This window comes from Marmota monax, unplaced genomic scaffold (genome assembly GCF_021218885.2).
Source record: "Marmota monax isolate L192 unplaced genomic scaffold, Marmota_monax_Labrador192_F-V1.1 WCK01_AAM20220418_F8-fsc00252, whole genome shotgun sequence".
Classification (NCBI taxonomy): Eukaryota; Metazoa; Chordata; class Mammalia; order Rodentia; family Sciuridae; genus Marmota; species Marmota monax.
Window position 1 is genome coordinate 1,810,212 of NW_026692478.1, and position 22,716 is coordinate 1,832,927.

The window sequence follows — 22,716 nt, forward strand, 5'->3', positions numbered from 1 at the left end:
CCTCCATCTCTCTCTCTCTCTCTTTCTCTCTCTCTCTCTCTCTCTCTCTCTCTCTCTCTCTCTCTTTCAATTCAGAGGCTGAACCACATCCCCAACCCTTTTTAAAATTTTTTAAAATTTTGAGACAGGGTCTCTCTAAGTTGCTTAGGGCCTTGCTAGCGTGCTTGGCTTTGAACTTCAGACCCTCATACTCCTGGGATTATAGGTGTGTATCACTAAGCCCAGAAAGGAGTTCTTTCTTGAATGGACATGTGGGCTATGCATCTTCCTGTCCACCATGAGACGTTCTGAGTATTCATCTTTTTGTGGGTCCTGGCCACTCAGTCAATAAGCAAGTCACAGCTCATTGAATTGAGAGAATGGCCTCTTATGTTTGGTTGGTGAGGAATAGGGATTACTGCTTACAATAAGAATTCATTGCTTGTGCTCTGTTTTAGATGGAATCAGTACTTAAATTTACTTCCTCCTCTCAAGCTGACATCTTCACATGTCAGAGGTATCTGGGCTTTACTCTTCTCGACAAATATCACACACCCCAGCCCAGATGCTCCTCCTGCTCTCAGCTCCTCCCCAGCTTCTCTGGATCTGATCTGGAAGATGGTCTTTGGTAGGCATCTCTGCATCATTGTCCTCTACTGGTCAGAGTTCCATGGGTCTTATTTTCCCAAAGCTAAAAATGTTACACTTTGTTTCTCTAAGCCCCGAATGATCCCTAAAAGGCAAGGATTAAATATTTTGGACTAGGCAGTAAGTTGTAAGGAAGGAATGTTGTTTTAGGAGTTAGGTCTTCCTATTTTACCTTTTACCTACAGGGAGAATGTGGATAAGTCCCATCCTCCTCGGGGTGTTTTTTTTTTTTTTCTGCACACTTTGTGAATGTAAAAGGATTATGCTGGACAAATCCTAAGGCCCTGTCTGGTGTTGTGATGTTTTTAATTTCTGTCTCTGTCGTGGGATGTGACCTCATTCTCTCTCCACTCTGTTCTGCTCCAGCTTGCCAGGGTCTCGTTCCCTTTTGCCCTGCTTCACCTTTCATTCTTTCTTCCCCTGCCAACCCACATGTTCCCTGTTTTCTTGCCAGCTCTTCCATGACACTGGTCTTTTCTTCCTCAGAGAAGCTCCACCTTCCCTCCTAGCAAGTGCAGAGAGAGGAAGAGGCCAGCAGGATTGGCAGCTTTGACTGAAGATCAGTCTGGCATTGGTAGATGGGCAGGATGGGTTGGGGGTGCTGGCTATTCCCTGTCCAGGAGGAGGCCAGTGAAGAACCAGAGCACAATGACGGGGAGAATGAGAAGGGGCAGGGGAAGGGCATTGCCTAGCCCATATCTATGTGCCCACACTTCCCCCCAAACCTAAAACCTGCTTAGCCAGATGATAATCTACATTAATACAACCTCATTTCCTGGAAACATTTCCCCACCACGGCCCACCTCAGCTGAAAAGCAGAGAATAATTGACTTGGGGAAAGAACTTGAAAGTGTAACTACATTAAGAACAGGATGGTGAGATGCGTGCCTCCTCCCCAACATCAGGGCTGTTGCCAGACGGCCGAGCTGTCACTTCTGGCTGGGTGACAAGACCCGGATACTCTGATGTGAGGCACTTGCTCATTACCTGGCATCCCGGTGGTCATGACCATCTGCTTCATTTGCCCCCTCACAAGATGGCAAAGCAGATTTCACAAGACACCAGCACCATCATGCCAGGGGCTGAGTAGGACCAATCTGTTCAAAACAAGAGAGAAAGAGAGCAGCCTTCCTGGAAGGTACCATGGGTACCTAGAAACTTACTCCTAGTCAATTCACCATTATGCAGTTCTGTCCTAAAATAACGCCTCCATCTATTTTCATAAATTATTTCATTTTAGACCCCATAACTTATACTGTGTTCAAATGAAGAGTAGATTGCTTCTGCCTAAATAAACAGTTTCTATGAGGTCTGGGCTGTTTAGTGCTATTTCCCAGAGCACAGAGTTAAAGAGGCAAGTGTAGGAGTCTAATCTCTGGAGTTTAAGACCCTTGAAAGTCTCTGGCTTTCTCCAACTCCCCCATAAAGCACATAAGAGGTCTAACTAGGTAAAAAGTGCACTTCTGTGTAATTTTCTCCAGTCATGTCAAGCTACTTATATTCAAATTGAGTTAGTTAAGATAATGCTTGGTAAAATATGGAATCAGAGTGGCTTGGTATTGAGTTTATTTCTCAGTCATATAAAGTTAGTGGACACCAAGAGTGGGGACATAGGACTCTCCTCCATGTTCAGGGATTGAGATTTTCGGAGAGTATGACAGCTTCAACCTTTTGACTTCCAAGTTTGACCAGGTCAGTGGTGTCCAGCCTGCAGAAGAGAGAGAGAGCAGGCAAGATCACGCAGCAGATTTAAAGGGTTAGGCCTGTATTCTATTGGCCAAAAGCCAGTTATATACCACACCAACTGCTAGGGAGGTTGAGAAATCCAGTCTACTCCTTTGTGATAGGGGGAAAGAAAACAAATTAACAAAACCCTGTATCCTGCATCTCTGAGACAGAGAGGGTGAAGGATTCATTTCTCGAAAATCATCTCTCGTGATTTGTACCTGTGTGTTGTGTTAGTCAGCTTTTCGTCTCCGTGAACAGAATACCTGGCAAGAACAACTTAGAGGAGGAGAAGTTTATTTTGGACCCAGGGTTTCAAAGGTTCAGGTCCATGGTGGGCTGACTCTATTATTCTGAGCCCGAGGAGAAGCAGAACATTACAGCAGAAGGGCATGGTGGGAGAAAGCTGTTCAGCATGTAGCATTCAGTAGAGAGAGAGTGGGTGGGGGTGGAGAGAAAAGAGAGATGTACTAGGATCAAACTATAAACTCCAAAGGCCCTCAGTGACCTTCATCCAGCCACACCTTACCTGCCTACAGTTACCATCCAGTACAGTAGTCTTTTCAAATTAATCCATCAAAAGGATTAGTCCACTGATTAGGTCATACCTCTCATAATCCAATCATTTCATCTCTGAACATTCCTGCATTGTCACATACATGAGCTCTTAGGGGATACTTCCTGTTCAAACCATGACAAAAAGTGTCTCTCTGTCATCTATCAATCAATCATCTCTCATCATTTACTATCTTTAATAACACAGTGAGCAGCAACTTACTTCTAGACATGGGGTTCTCTCTCATCCTTCTGCTTTCCCTACCCGAGATAGTCATCACCCTGAATTCTGTCCTCACAGTTTGACAGCTTTACGGTTGTATTTTATCTGTTTCCCCAAGATGTATATATTTTTTATTGTAATTGTTCTGACTTTATAACAAAGACTTATATACATGCTATTTGCACTTGCTTTTCTCATGTGAATATTAGTTTTCTGTGATCAGTCACACTCCGGTGTGTTGTTGTGCTTCATTCATGTTGTGACTTTACCTCAATTTATTCATTCACTCTCCTGTAGCTGTGGATGCAGGCTGATTGCAGGTTTTGCTATTTGAATAATGCTACTATTATCTTCCTTTACATGCCTCATGTTGTGCATGAACAAGAGTTTTTTTTTTTTCATGCCTGCAACTAGGAATGTGGTTGCTGGGTTGTTCATTTTGGTAAGATTATGGTTCACTTTTAACTTATTGTCCTCTCAAAAATTTATAAAAGATCTTGTGTCCAGACCTTCCCCAACACTTAAATAGACAGAAATTCTAATTGTCACTAATCTCCTCATTGCTAACTAATAAGCATAATATGTATACAATAAACTTCACAGTCTTATTATTCCATGGTAGCTGAAGTCCTTCATTACTTTTACCACTTCTCGCTGTACCCCCAAGCAGGAAGTGTCACAAGATCTCAAACCAAATGAGGTTCTGGTTGAAGGATTTCAGGGAAAGAAAGACTTGCAAACAATCATTTTTCAATTCATTAATAGGTAGTCCCTTCCCCTACACTTGCAATGTTTTAATTCCTGAATCTTGCACTTTGGCCACTCCAGGATGCCACTCCAAGTTTTCTGATTTTAGGAAGGTCAGTAGACAAATTAGAACCCAGCAGTTTAGATTCTCTGGAGAAGCCATGTCAAATTAGTGTGTGGTAATAAAGAAGGGAGCTGGAAATGTCTGCTGGTTGACTGACAGCCCATGCAGCAGCCTCAGAGTATGGATTCAAATAAAAGTAATAGTTTTCCCTGCAGCAGCTTGGTCTGCCTTTTCTGTGCCTCCCTCTGCATTGGACACAGGTGTAGAACTGTGCCTACCCAAGCCCTAGATGTGATAGCTGCATTTAAATCTGCCCTCAATCTGTCTGGTTCAGTAGGGGCAGGCTTGTGAAGATAAATCATGTAAACAAGTTACAGTAATGGAATACTTATTTATAAACTGCATTTTTGAAGGCTTGCATCCACTGTTAAAAAGAAGATTGTATGGTCTTTCAGCTTGTTAGGAAGCTCTACCTGTCTTGAGCATACACCTGCTTTATTCAGGTGGCTAATGCATTGCAAAGTGAGGAATCTACGTTAGTTTTCTGCTTCTGAGTGAGGGAGAGTGGGAGCCTATTCTGTAAAATGTGAGTGGCTTTTCCACCTGGGTGCACAGCCCTTTTAGTTTGATGAAATGAGAGACAGAAAACATAAGAAGCATGTTTTATTCCCTCATGTTTTCTCCTTCCCTCCCTTCTTTCTCTTTGTGGGTTAGTGATTTTTTTGTTGTTGTTGTTTTGTTTTGTTTTGTTTTTCTCTGCCTCTGGCATTCTTCCTGTAATGTGGGCTCTGTTTTGCTCTGACTCCAAGTGGTAACCCAATTGAAAATTCAAGATCTCCACCCCCCACCTTCATTCCCTCCCTGAAACTGCAGAAAGAGATAGCTTATGACTCTTCTCCACTGTGATTGGTGAAGGTGCTTGAGTTTATCCAATAGTGTCCTACAGATGCAAAGGGTGTTTTCCTTGAGACAGCAGCCCATCACTCTGCCTAGACCCAGACAGCTGGGTGCTGTCAGGCTTGTTACTGTCAGACCCCTCAGGATCTCCCCAAAACTGATGCTGAAAAGACTTTTAGGAAATTCAGATGGAATGGTTTTCATCTTTTGGATTTTCTGCTAGCCCTGCTTGCCTTTGGGACTTGCATCTCCAGTCTTACTGATAGGGGAAGGCAAAGATCCAGTATTGGAATCTTAGCCAGGACCTAGGGATCAAGAAGAGATTCTGGAATGATGTGACTGACATTTATGGGAGTGCCAAAGCCACGTGTTCCAGTTGGTGTGAATATTTTATTTATGTGAAGGAGAGGGGAAGCTTGTCCGTGTTTATGTAGAACGGAGTTTACTGGATCCCAGTATGTGAACCTCCTCCATGAGATCAGGATTTTGTAAGTTTGTTCACAGCTGTACATCCCATGCTCAGATCAGCACCAGGCACATAGTAATTGCTTGATAAAAATCCATTTAATGAATAAAGCAGGAATCAAAGTGAGGATGTGTAATTTCTTAGGCAGAGGCCTTTTGGTGAGTGCTATTGAATATCAGAGGAATCTATACAGAATTGCATAGAAAGTCTGAAGCCTTGGGCTGGGCTGCTCAGTACCATCTCTATTCATGCCATCTGGGATCTATGATTCAGAGTTGCTCATTCAGACAAAGGACAAGAGACCAGAGAGTGGAGAGGTGGCAAGGAACCAGGCACATATGTATGCCCAAAGAGGTTGGCCCAGAGTGTCATCCTGTGAGCTGGCACTATGTTTGCTGCCCTCCTTTCCAGATGCCACCAGGCCAGCCTGTGCCATATGTGAGCAAGACTGACAGATATGATTCCCCTACCCTGGGGCTGAGGGTGATGTGTGTGTGCCCAGCAGTGGCAAATGCTTCTGAGTCAGGAATCCACAGGCCTGGTTTTACAAGTGAAGAAAATGGTGCCATTAAAAGGCAATTATTCAAGTGGTGTGAGTCAGCTCTGCAGCTCCTGGCAATGCCAAGCAAGGGAAGGGAGTGGTGTGGGGAGTGTCTTTCTCTCTTTCTCTTTAAACAAAGCTCAGGCTAGAAAGCAGAGCTTGCACCTGCATCTGGATGATGTATGGTGAGGGGCCTGCACTGCCCAATTCCTTCATCTGAGCAACATCAGGAATAGGGGAGGCAAAACCAGACCAGAATAAAGGCTCCCATCCCGAGAAATGGAAACAAATAGGTTCTTTAAGCTGGTCATGTACTTACCCCTCACTCTGCTTTCAGCCACTGCATGGAGGATTTCCCTGTTTGTTGACCTGTATGTGTGCTGGTATCCACAGCACTGAGATCAGGGTCCAGACATCCTTGTGTGTACTTGCCCCCTTTCTCTGGCCTGATTTTAAAGAAGACCAATGTGCTTTCATTTCTGGAGTACTTTTCATAGTTATTTTTTTTTCTGCTTGGTCTGCTGCCACGGCAACCAGCTTGTTTTACCCACCTTCACTTGGAGGGAGTTGTGAAGGGGCCTGAGCAGGTCCTGTTTCTGGCCCATCTACTCAGGCTGTTGGGCATGAGTGGAGGCTGTAGGTGGGCAGTGCAGAGATGTATTCTGAAGCCACCTGTTTGCCTCCCAAATCTTCCTCCTTTTGTTGTGTGGGAGCAAGGGAGAATTTTTGTTCTGAGCAAGGAAGAATTTTTTACTTGCCTTGAAAAGATAGTGGCAGGAACCCAAAAGGGGAAAGGAGCAAAAATTAGGCCATAATCATGAAAGCACTAAAAGATGCTCCAGGGTTCAGGGAATAAAAAGCTCAAAAGGAAAACAAAGGAGCAGACTAAGGCTTATTTGTTAGGTGCTAAAGATGGACCAGCCCTCTTTCTATGTTTACCTCGTTTCCAAGTGGTTTTATCCTCTCCAATAAATCAAAGCGGAAATTATTTCAAAGGCCTTTTGGATATTAATAATTTTAAGATATGGCTAAATTTAAAGAGCAGTGAAATGATTCACATCTATTTCTCATTTGTAATCGGGTAGTTCATTTAAATTAATGGTATTTTTAGTCTACCTTTTTATGTGTCAATGATGAAGAGGGTTCTGGGACAGCTGTTTGGTGTTGGGCATGTGGTATGTAGTGGAAGGTCCCAGATGGGATAAGAGGCGAGCTGTCCTGATCAGGGAGTGCAGAGACTTCTTGGAGTGTTGGCCCATGTGGAAGGGAAGCAGTAAGTATCTAATATGAGAGTGATCAGCTTGAAGAAGTCCAATCTTTATGGAAATGCAAGCAGAAGAAGAATGTTCAGGAAGATGTTGGTGGGTTCCAGCTTGGTTCAGTCACACACAGAGAGGGTAGTCTGGGCACTGAGATCAGAAGCCAAGGGTTCACCTGGACAGTCAGGCTTTTCTGGCCCCAGCATATTCTATGTAGGATGTCTACTCTTGACTTTCATTTTAAGTAGTTTTTAGTGTCCCTAGATGGAGTTAGTAGAAAACAGACTGATGGCCTGCTTGTCACTGAGGAAGGCAGCCCAGGGCAGAGGTTAAACCTGTGTGCATACAACTCAGCCCTGGCTTTAAAAACTGACAACCACATAGAAGTTGAATGACCTTTGGGCAAATAACTCAGCTCTTACACCTTAGTCTTGTCATGTAGAGAATGAGGTTGGTGTTTCTATACACCTCATTGAGGGAATTAAACCAGGTGATGTATACAATAAGGCCCTTAGCACAGAGACTGGCTCAGGCAGCACTTAAGGAAAGTCTTCATGCCTTGCAGGTCAGGAATTTTTGCAAGAAGAGAAGTGCTTCTGAGGCCATCTTGAGAGGATACACAAACTTGATACTGAAGAGCTCACATTGTCACAATGAGTGGTAGTTGGGAAATTCAGAAACCCTGTTCTAATGGCAAAAGGAACTCTGGTTGAGGATAACATGAGTTTTAAATCCTTTCCCTAAAGGGATAATGAGGGGAGAGAATGGGTGGTGGAAGGCAAGTTATTGGAGCTCCTGGATGACCTTCCAAGTGAAAAATGTTGTCCCAGCCTATGACAAAGGCCCACTCAGCAGGGTCCCTAAGCCAGGGTCTTCTCCCCACTAGGGACAGGGATAGCGGAGATTCTACTCAGGAAGCATGAGTGACTGTGTGCTCACATTGCTATAATGCATGGGCCTCTGTCAAACTTGGATGACATGTGATTCTCCTGTATGCCCTTGGGGTGCAGGTCTCAGGGATATGAGCACTAATGGCGGGGGTGGGGGGTAGAGGGTGGGAGAAAGGTTTTTGTCAAACTCTGCTCATATAAGCACCTTCTGAAAACAAAAATAGATTTTGAGCATTTAATGACGTGCTGGGTCTTCACAGGCACAAGGCATGCGTATCAGCTGGCGGGAGGCATTGCCAGCTGCATTTCAGTGGAAACAGGCCGCTTCTGAGGATTATATTGTTAATACAAAAGACTATAATAGCAATAAAAGCTATGATTTCAGTACACCGGCTCTGTTATCTTCTCTCTTAGCCTCCAATATGGTTCTATTTATTTCTCTTCTTAAATATTTACAGCATCCTTCTGAAAATAAGAATGATAAAGTGAAATTAATAATATTACTAATAATGGTGGAATGGTTGTAATATTGGCTTCTTGAGTATCTGCCATATGCCACCGTCTGTTTGATGCTTCACATACATCATTTCTAATCCTCACAATAACCTTGTGAGGACTTTTAACCCATTTCACAAACCAGGAAACCAAAACTCAGAGAGGGAATGGGATTTGCTGAACCACCTAGTTGGTAAGCAACCAGACCTGGATGGGAATTAATGTGTTTGTCCTCTGAAGAGCCCTGCATGGGTTTTGAGATTCTCTGGTTCAAAGTTATTTTCACACCAGAAATGGAAAAGAATGGAGAACATTACTCTTTTCGATCAAGCCCCAGGTTTCTCTTGAGGAGCTAAGAGGAAAGTGAGAACCCTGAAAAAGGCCATTGGTTATGTATTAGAATCATTTAGGATCTGGCTCTTCTCCCCTAGTCTCTCCTTCCTCCATATTGGTCTTGTGATTTTTTTCATTCTCTCTCCCCCTTAGGTTGTATTTTATCCCAAACTAGCTCTCCCACTGCCCTTCTTGTATGGCTTCTTATGCTTACTGGTAGTAAGATTTTTTTTTTCTGTGCCACGGAAGAGAATTAGCTTCTGAGTTGAAACCCATTCCCCTCCCTTCTAATCTTACCTATCCTCAAATTTTCAACTCTTATACAACAGACAGGAAGAGTCCTTAATAATCCCTTCCTTCTCCAATTTTCTAGCACTTTTCACCTGTTAAATTACACTAGCTGTTATGGTTTAGGTGTGGTGTCCCCCAAAAGCTCACTTGTGATACAATGGAAGAAGGTTTGGAGGAGAAATGATTGGATTATAGTCTTAATCTAATCAGTGAATTAATCCCTGGTGGGATTAACTGCGTGGTATTGGAGGCAGGTGGGGTGTAGCTGGAGGAAATGGTTCATGGGGTGGGAGTATGGGGTATGTATTTTGTATCTGGAGAGTGAAGTCTCTGTTTTCTTATCATCATGTGAGCTGCTTCCCTTCACCACACTATTCTGCCATGATGTTCTGCCTCACCTCAAGCCCCCCAAAACAGAGCCTGCTGTCTATGGATTGAGACCTCTGAAACCATGAGCCCTTAAATATAATCTGTTCCTCCTCTACAGTTGTTCTGTCTGGGTCCTTTAGTCACAGCAATGAAAAGCTGACTAAAACACTGTATCTTACTAAAACACTGTGTGTGTGTGCGTGTGTGTGTGTGTGTGTGTGTGTGATTTACAAGCCCATGAAAAGTTGGAGTCCAGCTGTGCCTTCTATTATCCCTGTACCTTAATCATAATAGATTCTTAGTAACCATTATGGAATAAATAGTTCTTACCCTCTATATTTCCTTTATTTATTGTATCTAGGTGCACATTTGACTTTTACACTGTCATGCTACTCACATAAATGGATCTATTGAAGTATAAACCCCTGGGACAGAAAAAGAGAATCTGATCAGACTCTAATACAGTCTCCACTCTGTTCTGGACCTCCTAACTAAATTACAGGTGGCACTGTCCTCTGTGAATTCTGAAGAGCACCATAGAGGTTACTTAAGTCCTCCACGGTTGCTTTTTTTTTTTGTGGTGCTGGGGATTGAATTCAGGGCCTTGTGCATGCAAGACAAGCACTCTACCAACTGAGGTATATCCCCAGCCCATCCACGGTTGCTTTTTGAATGCACTTTTGGAATGTTCTGGATTTGGACAACAATGAGGAAGCATTTTTTGCATATCAAGTTCAGACTCAGGAAATTAGACTCCTTCCTTTTGCTACTCTTGTCTCCATGTGCATGTCCCAAGACCTTATGGCATTACACAGTAAGCATGTTCCCAAGGTGAATGTTACCACACATTGGTCGTGATGGAACAGTGTAGACTGACCAGCTGCTGGTGAAGACATGGACTCGTCAGGACCATGGACAGAAGCACTGCGTGTTTTGCCTTCCTTTTTCTTACCAATTTTCCTATGTTGAAGACCAGAGAGGTTGAGAATCCTATTCCAAACAAACCACAGGAGGGGAGCCAGTGGCAACCTTCCCTGGAGAACTCCAGGCTTTGAGTCATAAATCGGACTCTGGTTGTCTAAAACGACCTACATGCAGAGAGTTCTCTTCCTGGAGGAAGGTCTCACGCACAAAACAGGCTGACACTTGTCCACTAATTGCCTCCCACTAGAATTCAACTTACTCAAGTATTTCATTCATGTCTCAGGTTTCAGAAGGGCCTTTATTGCCTTTTTTTATTACATATAGACTTGTTCAAATCAATATTCTTATATAAAACTGGGGAAAAAGCCATGATATTTTTCTCTGCCTTTGCATTTTCTTTTCTTTTTTTTTTTTTTTTTTTTTTAGTATACACATTTTATATTCTGCCTTTAAAGCTATTTCTGCAGCACAGCTGCTTTACCGAGACACAGACTCCTACGGGCCTCACTCGGCCCATTGCGTACCTTGAATATCCTTTCACAGTGTTTGATTTCTGCAGTTGGTTGTATAATGAGGAAGGAGTGTACAGGGAGTTTGGAGATTCCTATTAACCAGGTCACCCATGAATTTATCTTTGTGCTCCTCTTTATTAGAAGTAGCAGGGAACATGATCATATTTAAACACAACCACTTATAGAAACTTGGTTTTAAAAATACACCTTACTAAGTTTTCTTTTCCCACTTGACATTTCAAAATGTTGTACTATATTTTCCCATCATCAAAACTCCTCTTCTCCATTTTCATTCTGGTCTGTGAATAGAGACCATAACAAATGACAATTGATGTTTCGCCAGTCATTTGGATCTGTGCTCTTCTGCCCCAGGTAGGCCCTCTCTGGAGTCTTCTAGATACTGCTTTTGAAGATGAGCCATGGAGAAATAGAGACCAAGATGATGAAACAGAGCAGGATTTGGGAATAGATAGAAGAGAGTCATCTTCGAAAACTTGAGAGAAGATGTCTCATGAAAAAGGGAGAATAGAATCATTCTGTGATGAATCTAAGATGAATTCATGAAAGCTACAGTGGAAAATATTTTGACTTAACCAAAAAAAGCCTAACAGCTAGAACTTCCAGCCTCTCTGGAACAGGTTGCCTTGTGAGGGAGTAGTGACCCTCAGGCATGGCAGGTGCTGGACTCTAGGCCAGCTGAGCCATCTGCCAACAATGATGCTTCCAGAAATAACAGGCCCACATTAGCTGTGAGACTCAGTGGTTCTAAGTATCTGGCATGATTATTGGTTGCTCTGAGTATTGAAAAAACAGAAGTACTTACTATTGTCTTTAAGGAGCAGAAACTAAATCTTTTTGACTTTTGGAAAACAAAAATCCTATGCATGGAGCATTATAATGAAGTCATAGAAAGAAAGAGAGTTTTCAGTTGTTGAGGAAAACAGCCTTTTATTGCAGATAGATACTGAACTTACATGGCTTAGCTATTTAGAGGGTTTTAAAAATCACTTTAACTGGACCACAGTTCTTCATTGGGTTGCATTGCTTAGGTCTTCATCAATATTTTACCAATACGATTGTCATTAAAAAATGTGATAATGATTTCTTACAAATGCAGAGAATTTTAGAATTTATATAGTGCCTTCTTATATATTTCTGTCTTTGATCTTCACTGCAATTTCTAAGGAGGCATGGAAACTATTATTATCTTGATTTTTGTGTTGGAAAACTGAGGCATGGACAGTTGAGTGACTCACGAAACATCACCTGGTAGCATTAGACCTGGAATGAAGTTGATATATGGAAAGTGGAATCATGCAAGAGAGGCAGCGTTTCCTCCCATTCCAGTAGCCAGCAATGCAATCTTGGACAGTCCTATAGGTGTGACAAAGCACTGGAATGAGAATGCCAGTGTGCTTGCCACATTACTGCTGTCTAGGGTTCTCTTGCCTCTCTATACAAGATGCTGCCTGGCACAGACCTTAATTTTTGCCTGGCAGATAGGAGGTGAAATGAGGTGGAGTTTGTGGCCACTCTGATGCACTGATGTATGTTTCTGTGTGGTAATATGACCCTTCACTGCTATAAGACAGTTCTGACAGATCACTTTCACAAGCATGGGATCCTTGGCTGCATTTTGATTGTAATTGGAGGATATGTTTATTTACCCATGTGGGTTCAGTTGTGGTATGGATTACTAGTAAAGGTGGCTTTGATAGCATTCAACACCCCTAAATATGTAAGTCAGAATGAATCAGTTTCCTAACGTAACAAGGTATGAAGCTGCAAGGAAAGGTATAGTTTAGTCTGTAATTTTTATTTTCATAAATGCAGTTATTGAACTCAAAATTAAATATTGTGTTACTTATAAAGGTGTTGACTAAGAAACAAAGTGTTTCTTAACTAAAAAGCAAGAAGTGTGCATTGTAGAAATGTTTAAAATAAAGACAATTTCAAAAGCATATTTATCTATAATCTCTGAAATATAACTAATATTAAAATTTTGTTAGAACTTCTTAGAATGTTTTTCATGCTCCTATATTTAAAAATAAATTCAGTATAATGCTGTTCATACTTATTGTAAATCTTTTTTGTTATTTATGATAAACCTTTTTCTATATTAGTTCATATTATCTTAAAGAGGGATTTGACTTGAATTTGGATTTGGGAGTCATATCTTGTTTTAGTGTATGGATATAACAAAATTCCTTTGAGCTATTTCCTGTTGTTGTTGCTTATGTTGGATGATTTATAATATTTTCTTAATATACCTCACATGTATAAATATCCTCTCACATAAATCCTTGACTAAGCATTAAATACATTTCCAGTGTGTTTGAACAGGAAAACTAAAACTAGATTATTATTTTTTAAGGTACCAGCAACCCTATTGGGAATTTATGAAACGAGTATAAACTGTACTCTTATTATAGTTAGTCCATAAGGTAACTTCAAGGTGTGGAGAAACCCATACTACACATGTAGAATGTCCTGCATCAACATCAAAGCAGTGAACTCACTTTTCTTCTCTTTTCTATTGATTTCCTTTAGCCTGATGAAGTCCTCCGATATCGATCAGGATTTATTTACAGACAGTTACTGCAAGGTGTGCAGTGCACAACTGATATCCGAATCTCAGCGCGTGGCCCATTACGAGGTAAGGACAGCTTTACCCACTCAGGCCTAAGAATAGTACTCCCTTCTGCACTTGAGGTGGATTTTCAGAACCACAGGGTGTGAGCCTATAAGGTCAGGCTGTGATGGGGTTAGGGACATCATTCTCAGACCATAGCTGCTTTCTTGATTGATTGATTGATTTCTTTCCTTCTCTCTCTCTCTCTCTTTCATGGTCATATCATCTCCTAGAGATTCTGTGGGCTTTCTCTACTTGTTTTATCTGTCATTTCTTATCCTTGATGTTCTGTTCAGGGATATGCAGCAGGGTGCATTAGTTCCAGCTCCTCTTTCCACTAGTGACCCTGAAGATAAGCTCAAAGGCTTTTGTTAATCACTAGAGGGAAACAGGGCAGAGGAAGTTGTGAGTGGGAGTGAAGCCTACTTCATGCCCTCAAATTTCTTCCACTTGGTAACTAATGTCCTAAATATGTGACTCAAAATGAAGACACCTCCTGCAGGTTTATAACAAAGTTGGAAAGCCCAGATACTCTTAAAAGGCATAATACAGGGGCTTTGGCTCTTTAGAATGGAAGAAATGACAGCTGCTTTTTGATCTTTTATTGGGAACAGAAGAGAGGTTGTTTGTGTCTCAGGCGGGAATGAGGTACTATGGGTGGAGAATCTGGGAGGTCTCAGGATGCTGAGCGCTGCAGGGTGTATTCTGTCTTTCAGAGTCCATATACAATGGGAACGTGAGTTTTCAAGTGTAACGGCTTGTAAGTAATTTTAGATTGGAGGGCAATTTTCTTTTTGTGTGATGATTCTGTCAAATGCTGGTTGTCACTGTCATTCACAAGACTCCTATGGATCTCAGATTCTTCTGTGTACCATGAAAACAACAGTAACATACACACACACACATACACACACACATACACACACACACAAACACAGAGAGAAAGATAATAACTGTGCTTTCTCCTCAGGGTTTTGTGGTGACTAAATGAGACCTATTGAAATAGTATTTGTGGAAATTTTTAGAAGGTGGAAAGTGTTCTAAATATGCAAATTATGTTATTAGCCATTATTAACTCCTTTGCAGAACCATTTTGATGAAGCCAAATAAAACTTGCTCTTTGGAGAAAACTTTTAAAGTCAGCATGAACAAACATTAATACAGTTTCCCTCAGTGTCCACAGGAGATTGTTTTACAGGGCCCCCTGTGGATACCAGAACCTGCCAAAGCTCAAGTTTCTTATATAAAATAGTGTAATACTTGCAATAAAATGTATACAATGGCTCCTGTATGCTTCTTTAAGTAATCACTAGATTGATTCCAGTACTTCATAAAATACCTATATATCTCATTGTTTGTATGGATTTAACATAGTTTCATCTTGTAGCAAATTCAAGTTTTGCTTTTTGGAAATTCCTGGCTTCCCCCACCCGCAAGTTCTTTTGACCTGTGATTAGTTGAATCTGTTCAATAGATTCAGAAACAACAGATCCAGAGGGCGGACTATATTCTTTGGTCTAGAGGGAAGCGAGCATTGGAAGAAGTAAATGTGAACTTAATTATCTAAGAGGGAATCAGTCCATTTATTTTGAAATTAAGAAGTTTCTAATTTTGGTGGATATTGCTTTATAAACACATAAGGTTTTATTAAATATGAAATCCCTAGTTGAAAATTGGGGGAATTCATCCCTGCTCTGAAAATATATACACCTCTATTAGTCCTTTTCTAGACTTTTCATGTTTGTTTTTAATCATCTTTCTAGACTTAAGTAATCACTTAAGGACCAAATTCTTAAGGACCTAAATTCCTAAGGACCAAAACAAATTCCTAATTCCTAAGGACCAAAACAAAGTTTTATTCATTTACTCTTTTGTAATTCCTGATGAAATAGTGCTTGCACATTATAGGTGTTCAGTTAGCATTTGCAGAGTGAAGGGCTGTGTTACAAAAATATACTAATGGTATTTTCCAGTACTTGGTTGTTATATGAGCTAGAATAGTAATGTCAGAATACTGAAAGCAATGACAAACATTTTTAAAGAAAAAAAATTATCTTATTTGCTCAATTAAGATTTTAATTATTTGATTTCAAGTTTTCAAGATACATTCTGTATCCTTGTAACATAATCCAATAATTTAGAGAATGTGTTAGTATTTGTTGAATGTACCATAGAAGGAATAAAGAATTTATTTTCTTTATGGAAATTACAACAGATCTGCAATTAATACATCATCCAGCAACATTACATGGATTCCCCTTAAATGTAGCAAGAACTCTGAGTGATGCTTCCTTCCCCATTTCCCAGCAGAGGTGGGGTTCTTCCTTCCCTAAGAAATAGCTTGCCTGTGTGTTCTTGCTGCAAAGCGGCCTAGGTTGTGAAAACAGCACAGTCAGGACTGAAGAGACCTATGCCTGACCCATGTCTTCTAGTTCAGTTGGGACACTTCCCTCAGTGTCACTTCCTCATCTCTAAGAGAATGACTTATAATTTTATGCTACCAGATGCAATCAGATTCTCCCTAAGACCATTTGAAAACTGATATTTGGATTCTGTCTTCATTCTGCACCCATCCTATGCTGAAATTGCATATAAAGTGAGTCTCTATTCACATTAAAATCCCACTCAATTCACTGAGAATGTTGTCACACTTACTCTCAGTGCCCTAGGACTGATTTATTGTTTCAGCTTGACTTCACTCTCCAGTTCAACTTGATCATACTCTCAATTTCCCTAGGGGGAAAATTAGTGAGAATCCACTGTGCATTTTCTGAATGTCCAACAATATTAGTGTTAGTTATTGTGGGGGATTCTGAACCTATATGAGAAATAGTCTCTGTCCTTAATAAGTCCATCAACTTCATTAAGAGGAAAAAAATGCAGATGTGACCAAATACCTGTGTGAATACTGTATAAGTGATCTGTAGAATTCTGCAGCCTGCTTCTGTGGAGCTGCTGATTTCATTTGATACAAACAAAGTGTTAATTCTTTTGGCCTTTTGGCTTCCTGATGTATGCTTCATCATGCAGCTAACTTTTTAGATCTTTGCATATTCCAAGTCCCAAAGAGTGAGTTATCACGAAGAGCTAGTATGGTCAAGAAAGACTTGTTGGGGACTGTCATGATTTATCTAGGCTTCAATAAATGGGTTAGTTTAGGGATTGCTGGAATGAGAAACCTCTGGTCTCCAAGGAGTATTGAAGAGGCTCACCTGGAAAGTGTGTTAGGGCAGGGGCAGGCAGCAGCATGTATAGAATGGAGTGGTTAGTGTTTGAAGAAAAGGGGAGTTTGGACTCTTGTTAGCCTCTTTAGCATCTGGGAGCATAAAATTATAAGTCAGAATTTCTAAATGACAATCAGCTGGTGGTGGTCAAGGTGTGTTGTTGAGGAAAAGAATAGCTTTTGATGCAACTTTAGCTATGAAACTACTGTGCTAGTACTTCAAAGTAGGAGAGAAAAGCAAATGGGTTAATGCCTAATAGCTGCATGCCCTATTTAACAGGCTGAATCTTCATACAAGAGGACAGAAAAGCCTAATATATTTCTAATTGATAGAACCCTTCCATGCTATACTTTAAAAATCTCTCTCTCTCTCTTTCTCTCTTTTTTTTCTTTGCATATGAAGTCCTGATGTGAAAAAAATCCTGGGAAATATAAGGACATTATTATTTTTCTTACTTGCTAAGCATTAATAGCATGCTAATGTTTCAGTGGAAAATATAATTAGATGTTGTCCCTGCTTACTGGATGAATAGTCTGGAATCAATAGAATGCGTAGACACAGACACAGAAGGAAAGAGAAAGCTTTCAAATGAGAGTGTCTGAATGTTTTGAAGATTGGAAATAGTTTCCTGGGGAGGCCACTTGAGTACTTTGCTGTAGTTCCAAGTGGCTAAAGAACAATTTCCTGTGAAGGGAAAGAGCTGCTTGCATGAGTGAAGGGGTGGCTTCCTGGCATGTGGAATGAAAAGAAATCATATGCAGCAGATCATATGAATAATGAAGAGAAATATACAGGGCAGATCATGAGAAATAGAACCAAAAGGACAGAGAGACTGTCTATATATCATATGCTAATATATGATATAAAGAGATAGTGTGTATATAATGCAGACATATGCATATGTGTCTGTATGTGTGTGTGTGTAGGGTGTGTGTATATATATATATATATATATGCAGGTATATGTGTGTGTATATATATATATATATATATATATATATATATACATACATACTATATATATACACACACTCTCTCTCTATATATAATAATTTTATATATATATATGTATATATATATATATATATATATATATATATATATATAGAGAGAGAGAGAGAGAGAGAGAGAGAGAGAGAGAGAGTATGTATGTGTTAGTAAAGCCTAGGGAAGGAAATGGATGAACAAATCTGAAGGGAGAGTGAGAAGGAATTCTTGTTGGATAGATCCCATAATGTCATATGATACTAGCCATAAGTATGGCAGCTCCTGTTGCTTGTCCATTCCTGTGGTCTCTAATACCCCTATGTTGACATGTCACATATCTAATTAATTACTCCTTGCAAATTTGGTGCCTTAGATATCCTGGTACATCCAAACAAGATTGTAAGTTTCCTGAGGCAGGAAGAAGTCATGCATTGAGCATTTATTCTCATAGTGCCTCACCCAGAATTTTGCTCCCTGGCACTTATAGGTCAATAAACAGGCAGTGTGAGGAGGGGTGCTTGGAGGAGGGAATAGTGTAGTCTCAGAGTCTGCACCATAAGAAGCATTGTAATGTATTCTAATTCCATCTCTATTCAGGATCTGGGCTGCAAGGTGGTGGTTTTGCTTTTGTAGTTATGGAAAAGACGATTCTGCAACCCCTTGGGAAACACTTTCTCTAACTCTTGATGCAATGTCAGTCCTGGAGAACAGAGTCTATTAGCCCACCTGGGAATTTTAGACTCCACTATTGTTTTTTCACCAGTGTAGTAGCGGTCACATTGGACTTACAGAGACATGTTGAAACAGATTGTTCCTGTTCCAGCCATTCTGATTGCCTTCCAAAAGAACTTTGGCTGTCTCTAGCTTCTATTTAATCCAGAGAACTGCCAAAAGGACACTTTCTAGCTTCTGTAGGTCCATTCAGAGATGAGATGTAGGTGTTGTGTGGGTAGTGACAATGAGGTGAAGGTCCCTAACATGTGCAATTGAAATTTCATGACTTCAAGAAATGACTAATGCCTTTATTTCCTTCTTTCACATTCTCTCCCATCTTCTTCTCAATTTTGCTTAATCTTTTGTCTCATTGCTTGAATAAGCATACAAGTTGAACAACCACTTTCTGATGCATTAAGTGTTGTGAGCCTTATATCAAGATGCACTTCTGTAGCTTATCGGTCCTGCTAAGCACTGCACTAACTGGACTGTAGTACAATTAGGACTCACTGGGTCCACATCTACCCTAAGGTTTTCAGCTAAGGTGCTCCTTCGGATGCATTGCTAACTAGGTGAAAACAATGCCAGTTATTCATAGCAGAATTCCTGGGGAGATGTCTTCTTTTCACTGTACCTTGGGAATCATTGTTTCAGTCTCTTCAAATCTGTTGACATGCCTATTTTCTCCTAGATATTGTTAGTATAATTGTTGGTGCATTTACTAAACTAAAATAAATTTTGTTCTCTTTGAAAGTTTCAAATAATGTCAACCTATCTATCTCTGACTGATTGCTAGTCTATACCTCTGTTTCTTTGATTATTTTATTGAGGACTCTATCAAAATTTATAAGTATTTTTATATTTTTATTTTGTTTTATTCCAGCAACTCCAGCATGGTCATCTTACCTTTCATTAGTGACAGTTAGTCAAAGTAGTTCACTAGAACACAAAATGAGTTACTAGTGGAGAAGCTATAATGAAGGAGGGCTGAAGAACACACACATTGGCATACCACAGTCGCTCATTGGAATATGTAGTATGCTCTACAGCATACTCTGTCACTTGCCAAGCATACACCATGTGACAGCTATAACCTCATCAGTGAATTACTCCACTTCGTGGATTAATAATTTGAATGGATAAATGGTCACAGTAGTCAGGTGGAGTGTGGCTGGAGAAAGTAGGTCCCTGGGGAGCATGACTTTGGAGACTGTATCTTGTCCTTGACTCCTCATTTTCTTTCTCTGCTTTCTGGTTGCCATAAGCTGAGCAGCTTTCTTCCACAATACCCTTCTGCCAAGATGTTTGCCTTACTGCAGGCCAGAGCAATGGAATCAGTCAACTGCCGACTGAGATCCCTGAAACTGTGAGCCCCAAATAAACATTTTCTCCTCTAGGTTGTTCCTGTTAGGTATTTTGGTCATGACAATAAAAATCTGACTAACATGGGATCATAATATCTTTATGATTCTCTCAATAATATGTAAAGCTTATGACTTATTTTCTTTCAGAAAACTCCTTGTGTCAGTAACCATACAATCCTCTCCTAGAAACAATTTCAAGTCTATGTATTTAATGCTTCCTAACCTTGAAGTTATGTTAAAAATTTTGTTTAAGATTGAAAGTCCACACCCTTAATCTTACTAAGATCCTGAGTCACAATGTTCAATTGAAAAGTCTTACTGGATCCCCAACACTTAATGTCTTCTAAAATGCCATTTATCACTGTTTGGTGTCTAGAAACAATTGTCGAATGACTTTTCCAACTCTCTAAGTCCAGAATTTTTGGATTAACTCTGTCCTGTCTGCTAATGAGTCAATTACACTCTCTTTTTTTTTTCTATGAAAAAATCTGAACAAATACCAATAATAGGTAATTAGTAACAAATAACATACATTCAAGAATTTTACTCTTCTTCCTTTACTGGTTCTTCTAGAACTATCTCCACCTCCTACAATAGAAGTATATGCTCAAGTGGCAGGTAGTGTTTTTTACAAGGTTCATGAGCAGTAAGTAGTTTTGCCAATATTTTGCCACTGTACTGTATAACCTAGATCTGAAATATCTGTTCCCTTCCCATTTACCATTCATCTGCTAAGCTGATGTCATACATTTATGCTTTTTTTTGTGCTAAGCATCTCAGCTCTTAGATATAAAACCTTATTTCTTGCTTATATTATAGCCCATTGTATGTCAGTAGAGGAAGATTCTGTGCCACAAAATTATTTAGAACTCAAGGAGCCACCATCTTTGCTTCTGACATTGCCCTGAGTATCTGAATCCAGCTGACATCTAGGGGACTGATGGAGAGTGTGGAGTGGTGCACAGGACTTCTTAGGGGCCAGGACTGGTAGTGGTAGTACCATATCTACCCACATTTCACTGACCAGAATTCAGTCCAGTGTTTTCTCATGGTAAGAGAGGCTGGGAAATAAGGATTCTCTGGGTGATCAGGAGAAAGTTGAAACTGGTTTGGTGAACACACAGCAGCATTGTCTGTGTGAGATGTTGCAGGGGTCCTAGGGATTAGGGTCTGCCTTGGGGATGCTGGGGTGAAGAGTTGGGTTGCAGAAAAAGAAAAGAGATTAAAGGCTGTGATTCTCAACAGGAGTGGTTTTGGCAAACAAATAAACTAGAAATTGAGTGTCTGGGGGCTGCCATGAAGTTGATGCCCATTTCATTACAGTGCCAAGCGGGAAACAGAAGCAAGCGTCATGCTGTTTGTATGAAAAACAAAGAAATAACCTGCTATCAAATTAGGATTTTTTTCTGCATTTCCCTTGACTTAATTAAACACAAGAGATTTTTCAGTTGTGACTTGGAGCCTGTGTGCTGAGAGGTGTGCCTGAGTAGTGGGATTCCTCCTTGTGCTCACTTTGCCAGACTCAGCAGTCTCCCTAGCTTTGAGCTCTATGGCTTTCCAGTGGTGTTCATACCACACCATACCAATCACTGTGCTGGGGTGTATGAAGCCACCTCTCCAATTGCATGCTGTGTTTGAGGGCACCTTGGGTAGGTTCTTAATAACTTCTTTAGGTGGATGTTTGAGAGAAATGTTAAAAGCTGTCCTTCTTCTGATTGGTTGGCTTATTATAAATACATAACTCTGTGCTCATGTTTTACATTTTGCTTTTGACATCAAATTCATGGCCAATCCAGCAATTAGACAGAAATCTTGTTCTCATTTTGTTTCTAGATATTTTTTTCTTTCCCTTATTTTATTTTTATAACCACATCTCTCAATTATTTATCCTTTTGTATTAGGTTCAGGTATATTTTAATGTGTTTCAAAGTCTTTGAAGAAAAGAGTAGATAATAAATATGTAAATATTTGATCTTTTTTCTTTAACATTTTATTCATTTTTTGAAAGGCAGTAAATTCATGTAATTCAAAATTGAATTAAAAGGATGTGGAATGTGAAAAATCTCCCATTTCTTCCTGTTTGTTAATTACTCAGGTTTTCTCAGATGAAATCAGTGTCACCAGTTTTCTACGAAATATTCTATGCATTTGGATGCAACTTAATTTTTCCTTTCATGGGTCTTCTACAAATGGAGATGTGCCATATTCTTTTTAAAAAATTGTTATAATGTGTTTTAATTGCAGCACATATTTTCATTATATGGTCATATGATAATAATATCATAACTTATTGATTGATAACTCCTTGGTAGACTTGATAAAAGTCTTGTTTAATGAATTGCATATCCATTGCTTCTCAGATTTCAGCCTATACAAATTGGTTATTGCCACTGATGATTTTTCTTCTGATTTTTCATCCTAAGCATTCATTCAGAAACATATGCATTTCTGATCTCTAAGTAACTAAGCCATCTGGGATTGTTATTTTTTTCAAAAAAGATATTAGCAGGATTTTCTGCTAATAATGCCTTATGGCCTAAGTAGGTGGGGTTGAATGTTGATCTAAACCCTGTATCTTTGCTTAAATTTCTTCTGATGCTCAGAGGTGTTGAAACAGTATGCTCTTCTTGTTTTCTCTGATTTCAGAATTTAATTACTTTTCTTAGGCTTCTACTAAGATGGTTTAATTCTGAGTAGAATTTTTTCTAACTTTGAATTGCATCACTTTATCTCAAGATCTTGTAAATGTGTGAATGCACCTGGTCAGGCAGTACTTGGTCAAGGTCCTTCCTTCTGTACCTATTGCCCTGCCCTCTCTACCCAGCACCCTCACTTTTCTTTGGTCTTTCAGACAGTCTTTACTACCCCTGGCTAGCT

The 22,716-nt window shown here is 40.1% G+C and overlaps 1 protein-coding gene across 2 annotated transcripts in view; it reads left to right on the forward strand.

Annotated features, from left to right (window-relative positions):
- Positions 1-22,716, forward strand: part of Zmat4 (zinc finger matrin-type 4) — a 331,242-nt gene that overhangs the window by 54,652 nt on the left and 253,874 nt on the right. For both annotated transcript variants that reach the window (XM_046443074.2, XM_058578919.1), the window contains exon 2: positions 13,469-13,574. In XM_046443074.2, coding sequence (XP_046299030.2) covers positions 13,473-13,574 — 102 coding nt within the window. In that variant the 5' untranslated portion in view covers positions 13,469-13,472. The remainder of the gene's footprint in view (positions 1-13,468; positions 13,575-22,716) is intronic.